A 16709-nucleotide genomic window follows, 5' to 3' on the forward strand; every position below is an offset into this window, starting at 1 on the left:
CCTGACCTACACCAATCCTGATTAAATCTACACTTCTGTGATCACATTTAATAGCAATATAATATGAAAGAGTTATTTAAACACCGATGCTGACAGGACAAACACTGTATATCAGTTTTTTGGTCTATTTTTTGTTCTTTTAATGGAAGGATGGATAGACAGAAAAGGGGACAGATGGACGAGGGGTTGGGTGAGTGGGTGGATGGATGGATATATGGCATTAAAACTGGTCTCATGACTGATTTTCCAGGCACAGGATCAGATCTGGACCAAGTATCGCATTGTCTGTGGGGTTTCTTTTTATTTTAAGCCTGTGTGTCATGTGTGTGTGAAAGAAAAACCCATTTGTGTCAGTAAATAAACAGCTTTGTGAGCTGTGAGTGGTCCAGCAGCGTCCTCACCATGCCACAGAAGCCGGACACTACTCTCTTCTGCTTGAGGTTAGTCTCGCCGTCCAGATTGGCCGTCTCCATGTGGCACACTCCATTAGGATCGGAGGTGTGGAGGAGCAGGATGTCTGCGGGAATGGTCTCATTGGAGAGTACTCGCACAAAATCCCCCACTCTCACATCCTTCCAACTTCTCTCCACGAAGCTCCGCTCACTCCTGCAACACAGGCACACACACACACACACACACACACACACAGCTATTAAACCAAAGCCCCACACCATTAAAAACATGGTTCATTCTGTAAAAGAGGCCTGAATACTGAGTTGTAGAAAACCATGTGTAAGATCCTTTTAAACACATTTATCTTTTAATCTGATTCCATTTTCTGATCTAATGAGGGGCAAAACATTTAACGCACTATTAACTAATTCACCAATTATCTCAAGTTGTTTACGCATGCATGTAATGTTGATGCATCTTGTTTCATAATATCTTTGGAACTGATCATAAACGCTTGCTGTCAAACATTTGATTAAAGGATTTTAAAACATTGTTGTTGATTTCCATATGAATCTGAAATCCATTTAAAGCCAAAGTCTATTCATTTAATCTCCTAATGTCAGCACTCACAAACAATCAAACCCTTTCAGGTGTTTAAACCACTGTCAGGGCAAAGGAGTCTCAATATGTGCCGCCAACAACAGTCTTGAGAAGAACCGTGGACACAAATTACGGCCAAAGCATCACCAAGTTGCTGCTTCGTCAAATCATTTACATATTTTATAGACAAATGAACAGTAAATAACACTTTATATGGGCCATGCCATATTACATTACATAATCTTGCCATAAATATCACAACAGATGTTGTATGCTGTCATGAGTTGTTATGACTGATCTTGTTTCGTGATGTAACAGTGTAACCTTACCATAGTGTCATAAAGTTTGATGTCATGAAAGCGTATGTCACTAACCAGGACAACAAACTATTGGACGTATGTCATAACGATTACAGTCAATGGTATCATGTGATGCTCCAGTTTCCACCCACAGTCCAAAAACACACTTTGGTAGGTGGATTGGCGACTTAAGAGTGTTCGTAGGTGTGAGTGTGTGAGTGAATGTGTGAGTGTGTGTTGCCCTGTGAAGGACTGGCGCCCCCTCCAGGGTGTATTCCCGCCTTGCGCCCAATGATTCCAGGTAGGCTCTGGACCCTGCATTGGATAAGCGCTTACAGATAATGGATGGATGGATGGTATCATGTGATATTACTGGACATAATCTTCAATGATAAAATCATATCTTCTGGGACATATTTATGGCACGGTCAATATATAATAAGAAGCAAAAGCAGGGTTTCTCATATAGCGCCAAATCTCACAATGTATGTCTCTCAGTCACAAGAATAAATATATATCAGACACATAAACTGGACTAATACTGGGTTTGGTGGTTCCAAGTTGCCGTTTCAGAGAATAGACTTTGAAATGAAGGGTAATGGTATGCTGAGCTTCGGTAGGTGATCAGTCAGAAGAAGAGGAATCCTCTGTAATGGCAGTTTGATCAGGCATGCGGCCGTACGTGCACGACTGGACAGGGGACATTTTTAGCAGGATGTCTACAACATGCCTCAGCGGGCCACGCCTCTAAAAACAAGAGCAGGGTACACAAAAGCCACGTCACATTTAGAACAGCTGTTGTGTTTGGACAATGTGCTTTCCTACAAACTAATCCTCATGCTGTGTAAGCACAGGTATGCACACAGGGTTAAGTGTTTTAAAATGTGAATTTCAGCCTGATCTGATACAATCGTATTCATGTCTGTCAGTTTCATGTAGGTTATCTTTACAAATCCGACCTATTTCAATGCACATTAGCTTTGCAAGCTTGAAAGGGCTCATATTTTATGGAGTGGGAGTTGTCCTGTATTTTTTTTTTTACTTCTGTTTGTTCTAAGAAGCAAAATTTGGAGCACACAATTTAAACTGTTATGCCAAGTGATGAAACGGCAGACAAAAGAATGTTAGCCTCCAACTGAGAGGAGAATTTTGGACATTTCTGCTCAGGTGGCACTTTTCCAATTGGGTTACATTGTGTGAATTTGAGAGAAAGTTGCTTTGTTGGAAGAAAACACGTTTTGGAACAGTAGACCTGGTGCACTTACACTGAACACTGCTGGGTGCCGGGATTTTCTGGAAATATCATTTTATAAGCCTTCAGCAGAGAAACAGTTTATATAACTGAATAATATGGGTTTGCAGTAGTTATTGCAAAGAATACACCTGCTTATTTATTTCAGTGAATAAAAGCCTGGGCATGCTGCTGTTCTCATATTTAATATCCACTACATATGCCAGTGTTTAGACACCACTTGCTTAAATAATCTTCACAGCTAAGCCCTGAAATCAAATGGATGTGCTGAAGCTGTTGCACATGAATTAACGTCACCATGCCTAATGCCAGGGCATATGGCTTGTGAAGAAGTGGAACTGCATTCTCGGGGGTGATGCAGATCCATTCATTATCTTTGGGAGGAGCTGGATTGGAGTTTCCAAACCTGAACTAATCATCCAACACCAGTACCTGACCTCTGCAGCAAAGTGGGGGTGGGGTGGGGGGTAAACCTGGGGGGGTACTCTGCAAGTAGCTTACATTTCAGCAGTGTCAGTGAGTAGGGCTGACCCCTTTGTATCATATACACCTGATTACTACATATGTCCTCATATCCTCCTTCTCATTTCATATCTATTGGATTTTAAAGTGCAGGTTTCATGTTCAGTCCCCTGGCCCACTCCCCTGCTTCTCGGACCCCCTGGTGTTAATGGCCTGCAGACCCCTCTAACACCCACTTAGTCCAGTTCAAGTGCAGTTCACCAGGTGTTGCTAAAGCTACCTTTTCATTTGTGATTTCATGACAACGGTAAGCTTGTTTTTCTAAAGTGCCAAACATAACAGTCATTAAAAAATACAGCTGACCACAAAGAAAACTGCCCAGTCCTCTGAAGAGTGGTAATTAATTCCAATTTAATTAAAGCTCCCGCCTTTACCTGCTGCATGTGCAATGGGGATTTGCACCAGAATACAGCTGTATAGGCACAATGTGAGTATTTAACAACACCATGGGCTGAATATATGAAGCAGATCTGAAGTGGATTAAAGGGATATGTTTTTTCTGAATATTTGTGGATTAAAAAAATACCTTTCAAATACCTTTATGACACTATCAAGCAAATCTCTAAAGTCCTACAGAAAACACTGCTTCAACACATTTACACACAGCCTGCAAACAGCTGCTGGAAAAAAAGGAGACAGAATCTTGACATCTTAAATTTAGTGACAGTTCAGTTGCCACCAGTTCAGATGTTTTGAAACACTTTCAACAGCGTTTTGGTGTGTGTATCTATGCATGTGTGTGTGTGTGTGTGTGTTTGTGATCATGCCTGGGATAAGAAGTACTCCAAAGGAAGATGAGTGCTTGTAGTTTGTGATAAGCAAGTCGTCTATTTCTGGCACCCGACTGTCACTGGATGTGCGTAAGTGTGAAAAATAATAATATTTGGGCATCACCTGCGGTTCTATTCCCTGTCTGGGTTTGAGCGTGATACAGCACCTCTCTGGCTGTGTGGCCTGGCACAGCTGCGCACATCTGCATAGGCTCTGTGCAAGAGACGCCCACATGCTCTTCGATGTTTATGTGTTCTTCAACCAGTGACCAAGGTTGTCATAGCCACAGTTTATAACATATCACAGACTACACCATTATAATAGGTTACAAACATATTTAAAAATGTTTTAACAATTAAATTAGACCAGATTACATCATTTTAAAATAGAACGTGTAAGGCTGGATTACCATACCACAGTATAGATGACCCTTGATAAATACTTGCAAAATCATGCTTAAAATCCCATCTGATGAAAACTAAACTGTAAGTTTTAGTTTAACAGACTGGAAAATTGCTAAAAAAAAAAAAAAAAAAAAAAATTTTCAAATTAATTGATCCCTCTTCTTTAAATGATGCATTATTCATTAACGCTGTCATATTTTTGGTTGTGAAATATGCCTAAAAACAAGTGAATATTCAATCCCATTGTTAGTGTAAATAGTCACAGTCAAACACTCCAAATAATCATGTTTAAATGCCACAAATAATAATAAAGGCTAAACAGACCAAAATATGTTTGTGAAATATTTCACAAATCAGGAAAATGAGTTTGTCTTTGCTTTTAACTCAAAACATGGCCAGATATGAATTAGTGCACTGCATTTGCCCCAAAACCAGTTATTATAAAGATAAAAATGTGAATACAACAGTATAAATCATTTAAACACACCCAATTGTGTTTCACAAATCTAATAACGCCTAAAACAAACTCTTTTGTTAGTGTAAATTTCATAGTCAAACACTTCAAATCATACTTATTAGTGCCACAATTATAAATAAAGTGCTGGCAGACCTTTGTGAAATATTTCAGGAAAATACTTTTTATGTCAGCTTTAATCTCAGCTCATGGCCAGTTATGAAAGTTATATGATTTAATGCTCAATTTTGCACTAAATGTTGAAGTACTGTGTTATGACACATGAGATCATGAGGAGAAGTGTAAAACTCATTAAAATACACCGAGAGCGTTTGTGATGTTTTCACAAATAGAGCACTGCGTATTTAAACAACGTTTCGTGGATTTTTGATGTCATTTGTCATGAACATCACCTGCCAAAGTAAAAATCACACTTGTTTCACACTTTGTTTCACGTTCCATTCTCGCAGTATACAAGCCACAAACAAAATTTTTCACAAATCAGCCCGTTTGTTTTGAACCTGGATTCATTCATATGAACACTCTACTTTTAAAGTTATAAGCTTTAGAAAATGAAACGCTGGTGTGTGATATTGATGGATTACGGCGTGAATGATGACATAATCTGAATTGACAAATCAGGAACTTAGCAAAATGCACCAGTGTTTAGGGATGTACCTGACCACAGTACGGAGTTACAGCCTGAATCGCTAGCCGCAAGCCCACTTTACTGCAGTGCTAAGCTAACTTATGCACGTTGACGTATTTTCCTACATATTTATCCATAGTTCGTACATTTTACGAGGGCCCATTCCACCTTAAATGGTGCAACGTGTTACGACTGTGCCATTTAATATGGAAGGGAAATTCCAAAAGGACTACATTATCATCGATTTAGCCGCACCGCAGGCTACATGCTCATTTTATAGCATTTAAGGTTGAATGGAAAATTCTTATAACTAAGGTTATAACTATTCTTATAACTAAAGGTTCATGTTAGATTAAAATCTTTAGGCTAATCTCAGCTGAAACATGCGCTACCTTTTTATTGGTATTTTTGCTATTATTATTATTCTTGGTATTAAGACAGCAGTTACAATAAGCCTCAAATTTTCCTGTCCATCTTAAATGGTACAGAAATGACACTCTGGCACCAGTACAGGGTCACAGTTTGCTGTGTAGGTTAGGAATATAAATATGTTGTAAATTAAAATAACAAAATTATTTATTTATTTAAGATAACCCATGCGCCCAATAAATCTGTCATTTATATATTTTAAAATAGTGAACCGTGATTGGTTTAATCTCTGAGAGGAATTTTCGATGCTCCACACTGTGGAAACTATTTTATTATAAAATCTATAGAAGAATATGTCACTATTTAAATAGTCATTTTGAGTGCAGGGAGGGATTTAAATGAAAATAATTTTCTCTTATAATTATAGCAAAACTATGTAAACAATGCAAATAAATAAATAAATAAAGCATTAAATCACCACTCCCTCTCAGAGAGTTATTACACTAAATGTTGTTAAGTGCAGTGCCAGAGAAGTTGTTTTCATCAGTTTTATAGTCCCCTTCTGGTCATTGTTTAAACCCCTAAAACCCATCACTGTTCATCAAAATGGCATTAGAAATTGTTTCCAAGGAAAAAAAATACCTCATAATGGCTTAAAAGTGGCTTATGTAGCTTCACCTTCAGCACACATGTATCTATGGAAATAAAACTTGTTCCTGCCTCTGTCTACACTTACCCCTCTGTGTTCACCTGCAGCTCAAAAGCTCCACCCAGAAAATTATTGGATTGGTTCTTTGTTGGTTTATGATGTCAGAAACCAATTTGAACCACTGCAAACTGGAAGTGTAAATGATCAGGCACTGTGTTGATTGCTTATTTGCTGCATGACACCTTAAACCACTAAGAATGGCTTTGTTTATTTCTCAACAACTGAATTATGCAGAAATTCAGCAAAATCAGTGGTAATCACTTTTAAACCCTAAGGACCAATATTCATTCCTCGCTCTTAATAACACACACATTAGTCTCATACTGAATAATTTATGGCAGTTCTTAATTAAGATTAATGGCTGGATGATATATCAGCATTTTAAGCAGTTTAATCTGAAAACCCAATGTTGTACAGTATAGGAATTAACTATTCAACCACTATCAGTTACGGGACATGCCTTCAGAAGCAATACCTTTCATTGTGTTGTTTTAGTCCGCTGAACCCACTGCATTCCACACAGCATCAGAGGCTCTGAACATTACGGACTGACGAGTGACATATTTTCTCAAACTCACTGGGATGGGTGCTGCTCTACAGTGAGGAACACACCCTGAAATAGCAACATGCATCATCAGCATGACAGAGCTTCAAAAATCAAATGGAGGAGACTGAATTCACGAGGGGAAAAAGCTGTATTGTTTGACATCTAAACAGACATGTATCTCCAAATTGGCAGCTTTACAGGTAAAGAAAAGTAAAGAAGTTCTTTAATTCTAATGAAAGTCAGTGTAAGGGATGTTAGTCCAAATCAGTTTGATTGGATTTCTGTTGGCCCCTTTTTTATGAACATTTCACACCAAATGAAGGTTCAAATGAAGGGCAAAACCACACTGCACATCGATGGTATATTTGTCAGTAGTGACACAGATATGGGCCACTTTGTTATTGCACTATAGATGTACTATTACAGACTGATCACTATAGTTCATGTCTTGGGGTGCCAAATTGCAATGTTTGTAGTTCCAAGGACAGGTAACACCCTTTTTACAGAGGTCAGGGTTAATGCATCCTACCTGTGCTGGGAGTCAAACCCCAGTCAAATAATTGGAGGGTAGTGGTGTTACCCTTTACACAATCCACTAAATCTTTCACTATTCTCACTACACAATTCTCTCTTTTTTCCAGGCCACATCATGGACACTCTCATGGCTTAACTTTCTCCTGTGAGTCATACTTTGAGCAGTCATGGCTAAAGGATGACTAACATGGTGGGGAGCTGCAAGAGAGATGTTTGTAATAAATTGTCAATATGTGTGAAATGTTGTGAGTTATATGAACTACGCTTTCTCTTCTTCCCGCTCAGAATTCATGCTATTGTATGTTGTAGGTTAACGACGTGTGCCTTCTGTTGAAACAGATATAGATACAAATGCTGAGATACAATATGCTGAGATGCAAGCAATGGAAACATACGTAGAGCAAATAACCATCTGACTATCAGATTAGTGAAGAAATACTACTGTTAATGTTTTCTCACTGAGGGCTCACATCAGAAGCAAGTGGAGTGAATACCATTACCGCTGGCTGCTATCCAATGTCACTGGATTTGATAATGATTCGGTGGTTTCATACATAGAAACAAAGCACAGTGCACAAACAAAGGCAGTCTGAGGGGAGGAAAAACATGCTGAAGATGATGCTCGAAGCCACAGTCACTTTAACCTCATGCTGTACACTTATTGTGGTACATTTACTCTTAAAGCCCAGGTCAGGGTATTTGCAACTAAATAGCTCATAACCTGACTGATGTGAGAATGCAGTTCAACTACATAAGTGAAAAATGGACCTAATATAAACAAACTGAATCCAAATTATAGTCAGGTACAACCCTGGTGAAATCTGACTGGGGATAAAACACACAGTTCCAGCCATTATATTTTCCACCTGATAAGTATTAGCCATGACACATTCCTTCCAAACCCACAGCCAGCTTTTTTTCCTCATTACTGAAGGCTAAATGGAAGATTTGTGCAACTGACTGCTCACTGTATCATCACATGTGACTTCTAGGTAAAAGGAGGCTGCACCTGACACGGCTGAGAACTGAATATTCCTGAGAGAGGCATTTTTTTTTCACACTTTCACTAAAAATGACATCTGAAACCCTGAGACAGTGTATGATAAATAAATAACAGGTTCACAAAAGCAGTTCTGACAACTCTGCTACATTAAAGAGTTGTTCAAACTCTAGACTACAGCCAACAGTACTTATTGTCATTATGACTTGCAAATCTAGTGCATTGTAGCTATTAAGGACTGGGAGTCTTGTAATTTCCTTAAGTTAAAAGTTTACACACATCTTGTATCGTTGGCCTTGACACCATTTTAAGGTACCTCTGATTCACTTTCATCAAAATATACTCATTTTCCTAGAAACCTGGGCATTAACTGTGATTTTTTGTTTCAGTTTTCAGTGTTTTCTAGGCACTTGATTAGTCCTGTTTTTTCCCCAGCATTTATCTGTGATCAGAAGTATTTTGCTTGTATTTAACAAAAACTAGAAGAACAAAAAAACACTCTGCCAGTGCTAGACTCTCATCCCTCATTGCCAGTGAAATTTAGGACTGATTCTAAAGCACTGGTGCATGCGTATAAGGCTTTTCACAGTGACGCACTAAAATATATTGTTAAAATACATTTATTTTTATTTTAACTCTACATAAAAATGAATGGCTGTTGAGATCCTCTGAAGAAGACTTTCTGGTTGTTCCATGAACTAAAATAAGTGAAGTAGGGGAAGCTAATAAACGGTGGAATGGTCTTCCACTCAATATCAGAGTTTGTGATTCCATATCTTATTAAAAATATAATATATAAACCACCTTTAAAGCCACTTATACTTTTAGATTTCATTGACTTGATCATGGGTAAAGTGATTAACTCTGTCTTTGTGATGTATTACTGATTAGTTGTATTTCAGACAAGGGCGGTACAGTGGAGCAGCAGGTAGTGTCACAGTCACACAGCTCTAGGGACTTGGAGGATGTGGGTTCAAGTCCCGCTCCGAGTTTGGTGTGTTCTCCTCAGGTCCGTGTGGGTTTCCTCCCACGGTCCAAAAACACACGTTGGTATGTGGATTGGTGACTACAAATTGTACATAGGTGTGAGTGTGTGTCGCCCTCTGAAGGACTGGTGCCCCCTCCAGGGTGTGTTCTAGCCTTGTGCCCAGTGATTCCGGGCAGGCTCCAGACCCACCACGACCCTGAACTGGATAAACGCTTACAGAAAATCATCAAATTAATCAGACAGGGCCTTGTGTTATGCAATTTTAAGAAAACTTACAAATCACTGCTGTATTTCTGAGTCAAAGACAGTATCAGGGAGGCCTCAGAGGTAGCTGGGAATTTTCCCTCCATGATAGGTGGAGGTGTGCAAAATGGGGTCAGATCTGACATGTTTATAAGCTCAAACTTTGAACCTCAGAGCTAAGTTGAACACAACAATAGATCTCGCCTCAGGTCACACATCTACCCTCATGCTGAGGAGATGAGCAGCAAACAGTGAACATGATCCAAGCACATTAAAATACTGTACATTTAACATTCAGATGGTGAAGCTCACTGTCTTGTTTTTATTTACGGAAAATATAATGTTACTAATTAATTATTTGCTAAAATATCGAAGCAAACCATGGCTAGAGAAATGTCCTTTTCAGTATTAACCTTTTGAAAATTAGTCAAAATAATGTTAAGTGAAAGAAATGTTCTCGTTAGAGTTAAAGCTAATGTAGGACACCAATAATAAACATTGCTTAAGAGAAATATTATAATAAAATACTTTATGCCTTTGTTGGAATAACAACCTATGATATGTAATTCACATTATGCCTTTTTCTGTGTTATATGAGTGATGACGCCTGTAATGAGGAAGAGTTCTCGTGTTACAGTCGTATAGTGTTTCTATGGTAATTACCCATACACTTATGATTGTGATATTGTTGCATAAAATGTTGAAAATATGCGACTATGTCACAAATTGCAGTCTCCTACATATGTGACTATATCACGAGTAGGTGTGAGACCGGGTTGAATATCAGATGGAAAAACAAAACATGCTGTTAAAATGTAATCTCACATGTCTCTTGAACAGGGCTCAGTTTGCCAGATCAACTAACCCCTACTCTCTTATTTATCTCTCCTTGATCTCTCTTGTGTTTCATGTCTCCTTTTTGTCTCAATATTTTTCTTCTAAGGAATTTCAGGAGAATAACAATTGTGTTTAAATCTGTGCCACTAAAGGGCAACCTATGGGCAATAACATTTTCCTTTGGGACACTAGACACAAGCTAATGCAGACAAGCTAATTTAGCTTAAGAGCTGATAAGCTCTACCACTTGAATTATCTTAGATAGTCTTGATAGTACACTGCACTGCCTCAGACACCCGAAAGAAAACATTACAGCTAACAGCAAGTTAAACTGTCCTCAGTATGGAATAGCATTAGCCTGACTTGGCTAAGGTCACAAACCTGCAGCTAATGTTGCTAATTGCACAGAGAAGAGCTATTTATGCATTAAAACGTGAACCATGGTCTCTTCTAAAGATTAATTTTATAAAGGTGAATGTCAGCTGCTTGTCTAGAAAAATGGGAGAAATATTTCTGGGTCCTGAGCGCACTCCTCAGACAAGACATAGCAAAGAAAGGCTTGAAACAGTATCTCTCCTGACAAATAAGGAGCTTTTTGAAAATACCCTTGGGACAACGCAGCCATGTCAGAGCAGGACGTCAGTGTGTGCTGACCCAGGCCGGTGTGTGAATGTGTGTGTGGGTGTGTATTAGTTTATTTATGTGTGTGTGTGTGTGTGTGGCTGAGATGCGGCCCACTTGGGTCCTGCTTATAGACACACTCTGGAAGCCTCCAAATGGAGCCCAGGCTCAAAATACAAGAGCGGCACCTAGTAACCATGGTGATAAGTGATAGGTTTGGTGTGACTTTTACAAATAAGAATAATGTCTCAGGATACACCTGTGATAATCTTCTCCCACTTTATCTCTTTCCCTCTATTCCTCCCTCCCTCTCTCGTCTCTCTCTCTCTCTCTCTCTACATATCTCTTTTATTCTCTCACTCATTCTATCCCCTCTCTCTCTGCTTTTCTCCCTTCTTCCCTCCCCCTCTTTTTCCTCTCCCTCTCCATCTCTGGAGTGTGGGGAATTACAGCCTTTTCTGTTTTTTTTTCACCAGTTCTTCTGTTCAGTCGCTCTAAAGTAGATCTAAATGACGTTCTCTCTCTGTCTTGCTTCTGATGCAACACTGTGATGAGGGTCTTTTAACTGAAATGCACACAATGCGTCGGATGCAAGACATTGTTGTGCTGCTCTTCAAAAGAGAGAGAGAGAGAGAAAAAATCTCCCACACAAATTTTATTTCTAGGTCAAAAATTCCCATGGGGTTTTGAAACACACAGACGAAGTGAAGTGCACTCTCTCTCTCTCTCTCTCTCTCTCTCTCACACACACATGCCAGGCCAAGAGAAGGAGGAGAGGGTGAAAGAGAAACAGCCAGAGATATTCACAAGCACCAGATGCGCTACACATCTAGGTTATTAAAAGCCCGCGTACATTTGTCAGCATCATACACCTTCAGAGAAGAAGGCAATTGAAATCGGTGTAGAAAGCATGCAACAGTTCCTGCTGATGAACCTCTCTTACATAAAACCAAGAGCTGGCGCAAAGGGATAATCAGCTGTGCTCCAGATAGCTTCCCACATTCAGTGTTTGGGTGTTTTTATAACTCTTCATTATCTATTATTAAGCCTCATCAAGCCTTTCCAGCGCCTGCTGACCTTGTGGGTAGTGTTCCTCTAGAATATTTATCTTCTGTTTGGGTCTTTGATGGTATAGTATTGTAGTAGATCGCACTGCAGAACCTCACATGGCAGACTAACCAGTAAGGTTCCTTGGGCAAGCCTCCCAACGATACATTCACCCAAATCTGTAGCGTGATTTCACTATGTATTTTAACACTTGCTCACTTTTGATTGCATCAATCCATTTGTTGTATTCCTTGTCCTTTTTTTAACTTCAAATATTCCTAGCCTCACTGTCCAATAAATTGCTTCTTCCCATAATATGTTAATACAATAAAGCCTCTGTTTATCTGGGCTTCTAATGAGACTTGAGGCCAGATTTGGTCAAAGCTCCAGTTGTTTGATTTCCCTGCAATCTCCAAAGTCTTCAGAAACACCAGAGTTCAGAAGCATCAGAATTGTTTGTGTTGTCCAGCTTTCACATCTATAAACAAAGCACCACAGCTTGGAAAATTCTGATCTTTGCTTCATTACATATGAAAACACTTTTAGGCTCGCATTCTTTGACTGTTGCATCCTTTGTTGTTAATGTTTGATACAAGTAAAAGCTGTCCATCTTCAACAAAACTGGTAAAGTGAGTGATCTTTCCAGTCATCGCTGTCTATTTTCCCTGACAAGTGCTGTTCAGTTGCACTGCCTCAGCCGTTTCATCATTCACCACTGATTGAAATAATGCCCCTCATTTTTAAAGAAGCACATCATACGTGCACTGCAGTAAAGACCAGAGACCGCTCTGTCAAATGTAGCCAACCATTTAAAATTTTGGTGTTATGTAATCCCATCTGTTTTCCTTGTCAAAACACATATAGTGTGCTCTGAAAAGACACATGATCATTTTTTTCAAAGGAGCATAATGTGCTGTGCCAAACTCAGACTCAGCTTTTCCTTTAATTTCAAGTTAAAATGGTCTTCTTTTTATTATTTCTATATCCATGTCTTTTCAGACCCATAGTGTTCAGGTGTCTTCTCACAGTGAAATAACAGCCAATATGTCTATGGATTTGAAAGATCTGAAATGAGAGTGGAGCTTGTTTTTGTCTCTCAAAGGTGAAAGTTCTGTTTGTACTTAAACCATATCATAAATCATATCATAACTCTAATATCTTCTGCAAAAAGAAGTGATGTTCATTTCATTGCTATTTTGAGGAAATGATGATCTCTGATCAGTGATGTGCAATTTACAAGTGTTTTAAATGCATCCAATTCAAGTGCATGAAAACGGACTTCTGCATTTTAATCATAGTGTAATCCCCGTCCCTCATATTTATGGCTGATAAATTCTCAGCAGCAACAGCAAAATTTGGAAGAAGCAAAAAAAAAGCTAACAACGCTGTGAATTAAGCAACTTTTCAAGCCAATTAAAGTGGTTGGGAACAGAAACTGTATTTTTGCAGGTTACTGTAATATATATCGTTTTTATTATAAATATTTGATAAAGAAAGAGGCTCTCATGAGTGGACATTGCTAGGAATGAACTGTGTAATGTGTAGAGCCTTTATAAAGGTTAAAGAACCTCCTTATCATGGCTCTATGCCAGTTAATGATTTCCCTGGAACGGTTGTATAGTATAATTGCGCAGTGTAATAGTTAACAGCACTCTCTTCCACATAGCAGACTGGGGTTCAATACCCAACCTGAGCAGCAACGCAACACTACAGCAGAAAGGGCCCTTGGGCAAGACTCCTAATATTTCATTCACATACCACTGCAACATAACTGTAAGTCACTTTATATAAGAGTATCTACTAAACACCATAAATGTACAAGCAGTCATACTTTGACCAATGCTTTAGGAATGTAGCTGTGCACAGGAGCCCAGGGGAGGGCAGTCAGTTTGTTTACCTGCTGTATTTGAGGCAGAGCCTACTGTTGAGCTGCCGGTCACTCTGGTAGCGCCGGAAGTCCTCCCAGGCATCCTTAATAGCAGTCAAAGCCAGGATAACACATATAGGGATGAGGGCCACTTGGGGCTGGAAAGCATTAACTTGTGGGACAAAGTTGAGGACAGCCAGGCCCACAAAGTAAATATTCGCCCAACGGTGGAACTGTTCAATAAGGTTCTTGGGAATAAAGGACCAGAAGGTGTACTTGGTTGTCTTGATGGCATTCCCAGCATAATGCCGATTGGGCTGGTTCTTGGCCTTCAGACCCTCATAAGGAAGATTGGACACGATGGTCCTCTCTGAATCATCTGAATCCTTCCTTCTGCTCTCACAGCACCAGCTCGTCCAGGTCATGATGTCTCAGGGGTCTCTTACATCCACAGGTGGGTAGAGTGACCTGCATCCATAAAAGTATTGTTACCAGAGTAAAATAAATAACTGTAAAGATCTCTGAGTTAAAATACAAAAGTAGCAGCTCAAAAAACAAAAGTAGCAGCTCAAAATACTTAAGTAATAAATACAGATGAGTAGAGTAGCCCAAGTTAAACTGAAGTCAGATAGGCTTAGGTCTTTTATGATGTCTGAAATAAAATGATGATACACCTCTTGAGTGACCAAGTGTAAAGTAGTAAAGTTGTACACAGGCTGTCAGCAATGTAACATTCATTCATTCATTCATTCATTATCTGTAACCCTTATCCAGTTCAGGGTCACGGTGGGTCCAGAGCCTACCTGGAATCATTGGACGCAAGGCAGGAATACACCCTGGAGGGGGCGCCAGTCCTTCACAGGGCAACACACACACACATTCACTCACACACTCACACCTACGGACACTTTTGAGTCACCAATCCACCTACCAACGTGTGTTTTTGGAAACCGGAGCACCCGGAGGAAACCACGCAGACACAGAGAGAACACACCAACTCCTCACAGCCAATGTAACATAATTATATTAAATATTAACAAAATATTACAGAATTATAAGAACAATACTCAAGGTCCATTAAATATTCCAGCAATTATTATTTAAATATGTAAATATTGATAGATTCAATATTCAAATATATCAATAATTTACCAAAGTACTGTAAATGTAACAAGTTATTATTCATGTCAAGCAATTAAACTTTTCATTTCAGCACAGGAAAGACATGCAGGACTCTAGTCATCTCTTCTCAGATACCCTAGGTCTAAAAGCAAATGCTAAATTTCAGCACAACAAAACGAGTTAATGGCGAAGTATTAGTAATTAGTAAAATGAGTAACTAAATAAAAAGTACTCACTAATATACTTGAGTATATATAAAAGTATTATCGTTTGAAAATACACAAGCAAGTATTAAATAATTAAGATATACTACCCACCTATATCCACTTTTACGCATTTAGCAGGTCCTCTTTATCCTGAGTCATTGACACTGGTAGTTTGAAATGGAGTTAGGAGTCTTTCCTAAGGACCAGGCAGTGGTGTTCCTCTCTGTATAGATGGAGTCAAATCTTTGATCCTTCGTTTGATGTTGTAAGTATTCGGCTGCATCCAGCTGCTAACTTTGCATCGGTATTGGTCTCCTCTTCATTCCAGCTGCTGCCATCTTCTGCTTTTGGTGTTAAGTGCTGAGGGGTACAGCTCTTCTTTAACCCCCAAAAACACCCCGCCCCTTCCACATGTGCTTGGGACTGATGGACAAGGTGAGTGAGAGAAAGAGACTGAGAGAAAGAGAAAGACAAAATGGGAGAGAAAGGAAGCAGCTCCGAGCACACCTGTCAAACTCCCCTGACTGCATAGCGTCTTCCCCGGCTGATGTCAGAGGAGAAAGCATGCTGTCAGAGCAGTGCATACCACAGGAGCTCAATGGTAAATGCAAAACACTCACAGATACCACACTTGGGCCCTTCAGTAGCAATGGAGAGCGATCGACTCCTGCCTATAAACACTCACTTGGTTTATTCAGTATTTTTCACTAAAAAACCCTTCGTCTGTTCTATTGCCAAAAATGCCCAAAACACACCTACTTGTCAAAGTACATGCTGTAATCTCAGACTCAGGGCCCATGCCCACAGTTAGGGCTTATGAAAGAGAATGACTAATAAAATGTGTGTCCAATTTTTATTAAACGATCTTTGTTATTGTGCTATAAGCAAATCTTTACTGTCAGAACAAAACAAAACTCACGGTTTCTATCATCTCTGTTATAAGATGTAAAACACCTAATGGAACTGACTGTCACTTACTCACTCACTCACACACTCACAGTTAAGAATTACACCAAAAGGGGGCACTTTTATTCTTTGCATCAATGACAATTTGTCTGTGTAACCTCAATGACTGCTGCCCCAGTCAGTTCCTTAAAAAGTAGTATTTTGACATGAACTTCCCTATAACTGAATCACATTCATCATGCTGCTGGCAGGGTACTGACACACTAATATTCACAAACATTCATAAACATAGTGAATTTCTCAGTCTCTGTCCTGTCAGAAATAATATACTAAGAAAAATATACCTGGGGGTGGCACGGTGGTGCAGCA

At 39.3% G+C, this 16709-nt stretch overlaps 1 protein-coding gene across 2 annotated transcripts in view; it reads right to left on the bottom strand.

Moving 5' to 3' along the window:
- atp10b (ATPase phospholipid transporting 10B) overlaps positions 1 to 15854 on the bottom strand; it is a 45559-nt gene extending 29705 nt beyond the window's left edge. For both annotated transcript variants that reach the window (XM_066667058.1, XM_066667057.1), the window contains exons 1-3: positions 15546 to 15854; positions 14137 to 14574; positions 402 to 606 (exon numbers count right to left, since the gene is read on the bottom strand). In XM_066667058.1, the coding sequence (XP_066523155.1) occupies positions 402 to 606; positions 14137 to 14531 (600 nt within the window). In that variant the 5' untranslated portion in view covers positions 14532 to 14574; positions 15546 to 15854. The remainder of the gene's footprint in view (positions 1 to 401; positions 607 to 14136; positions 14575 to 15545) is intronic.
- Between the last annotated feature and the right edge of the window lie 855 nt (positions 15855 to 16709).

This window comes from Hoplias malabaricus, chromosome 4 (genome assembly GCF_029633855.1).
Source record: "Hoplias malabaricus isolate fHopMal1 chromosome 4, fHopMal1.hap1, whole genome shotgun sequence".
Lineage (NCBI taxonomy): Eukaryota > Metazoa > Chordata > Actinopteri > Characiformes > Erythrinidae > Hoplias > Hoplias malabaricus.